The sequence below is a fragment of the Trypanosoma conorhini genome (assembly GCF_003719485.1).
Source record: "Trypanosoma conorhini strain 025E chromosome Unknown Tco_14.4_contig_00365, whole genome shotgun sequence".
Taxonomy (NCBI): domain Eukaryota; phylum Euglenozoa; class Kinetoplastea; order Trypanosomatida; family Trypanosomatidae; genus Trypanosoma; species Trypanosoma conorhini.
The window spans coordinates 6,078-7,712 of NW_021704443.1; the positions used below are offsets into that span (position 1 = coordinate 6,078).

Here is a 1,635-nt window from a genome sequence, read left to right on the forward strand (position 1 = left end):
GGGAGGCACGAGGGGGCGCGCAGGCGTGCGTGAGGGCGGGTGTGCCGCGGCGCGTGGGTGCGGCGACAGAAGCCGGCTGGAAGAGAGGAAAGAGTTGCGTTTGCCACAGACGTCGCTAGCAAAATGTGTCTTGGCGGGCGCCCCACGCCGTGGTGCCGGCGCGGGAAGCGAGGCACGCCAGGGCGGCCCCGCACACCACCGCCAAAAGAAGAAGCACGATCAAAAAACCCAGAAGAAAGCCCCTCCCTCCCTCCCTCCCTCAGAAAACCCACAAAATATAAAAAAGGCAAACGCAGAAAACGCCCTCCCCCAACGCGCCGCCGTGGCAGAGGCGTCACAGGCGGGCAGGGGGGGCCTTGAGGCTCTCCGCCACCTTCAGCAGAAACTCGCGGCACTTCGTCAGCTGCGCGGCGGTGATGTACTCATTTGCGCAGTGGACAGCCCCGCCGTGGGGCCCACACACCACAGTTGGGGCGCCGGCGATGCCGCTGAAGTGCCCCGCCTCCGTGCCGCCAGCAGCCTTCTCCACCGTGTGGTGGCCGGTGAGGGCGCGCGCCAGCTTGGTGATGGGCGCCTCCTCGCTGCCCTCAAAGGGCGGAATCGCCTCCACCTGCGTGATCTCGACCTTGGCGTCCGCAAGCTCCGCCCTCATCGCCGGCAGCAGCTCCGTCTCCACGTACGCCCGCACCCGCTGCTCCACCGCGGCGAGGGGCTCGCGTGGAAGGTTGCGGAACTCGAAGCCGATCTCGCACAGCGCCGGCACAGTGTTCATGGCGTTGCCGCCGCTGATGAGGTTCGTCGAGAGCGTCGAGAAGGGGACGACGAAGTCATTGTCGCGGGCGCCCCTCCGGCGGTAGTCCTCCGCGATCTCGCGCAGCTTCACAACGAGCTTCGCGGCGTAGTCGATGGCGTTGCAGCCTTCGCCGGTCAGCGCGAGCGACGAGTGCACCGCCTTGCCGTGCACGCGCACGCGAAAGCGGTAGGCGCCCTTGTGGCCGGTCTGCACCCGCATATTACTCGGCTCCCCGATGATGCAGCCGTCCACCCTGATGTGGTGGTCCCGCAGGAACTCCGCCAGCACCTTCCCGCCGACGCAGCCCGGCTCCTCGTCGTACGACCACGAAAAGTGGATCGGCTTCGCCCGCTTCATCTTCAGCAGCTCGGGGGTGAGCGACATGCAGACGGCGACGAAGCCCTTCATGTCGGACGTCCCGCGCCCGTACAACTTCCCGTCCCTCTCCGTCAGCGTGAACGGGTCGCTGTCCCACTTCTGCCCGTCCACCGGCACCACGTCGGTGTGGCCGGAGAAAATGATGCCGCCGTCGGTCACGCCGCCGTCGCCCGGCAGCGTCGCCCACAGGTTCGCCTTCGTCCTCTCGGGGTTGTGGATCAGCGTGCACTTGACGCCGACCCCCTCCAGGTAGTCCCTGCAGTAGTGGATGAGCTCGAGGTTCGAGTTGCGGCTGGTGGTGTCAAAGGCCACCAGCTTCGCCAGCCACTGCGTGTGGTCCATGTGCCGCGCCGCCATCGCCGAGGTGAGTTGCTTTGGCTCTTCTGGGGGGATGGGGGGAGGAGCGGTGGGGGGCAAGGAGGGGGAAAGGTGCGGCGGGGAGGCGACGGAGGGGGGCGCGGCGT

At 67.6% G+C, this 1,635-nt stretch overlaps 1 protein-coding gene across 1 annotated transcript, besides 2 other annotated features; it reads right to left on the reverse strand.

Annotated features, from left to right (window-relative positions):
• Positions 1-240: 240 nt before the first annotated feature.
• Positions 241-261: a microsatellite.
• Positions 262-334: 73 nt separating this feature from the next.
• Tco025E_05874 (glutamamyl carboxypeptidase) lies at positions 335-1,528 on the reverse strand (the record flags this gene model as incomplete). Its single annotated transcript, XM_029372764.1, has 1 exon — positions 335-1,528. One exon carries the CDS (start codon positions 1,526-1,528, stop codon positions 335-337), a length of 1,194 nt encoding a protein of 397 aa, XP_029227209.1.
• A 28-nt stretch (positions 1,529-1,556) lies between these two features.
• Positions 1,557-1,627: a sequence feature (G-rich).
• The last annotated feature ends 8 nt before the right edge of the window (positions 1,628-1,635 follow it).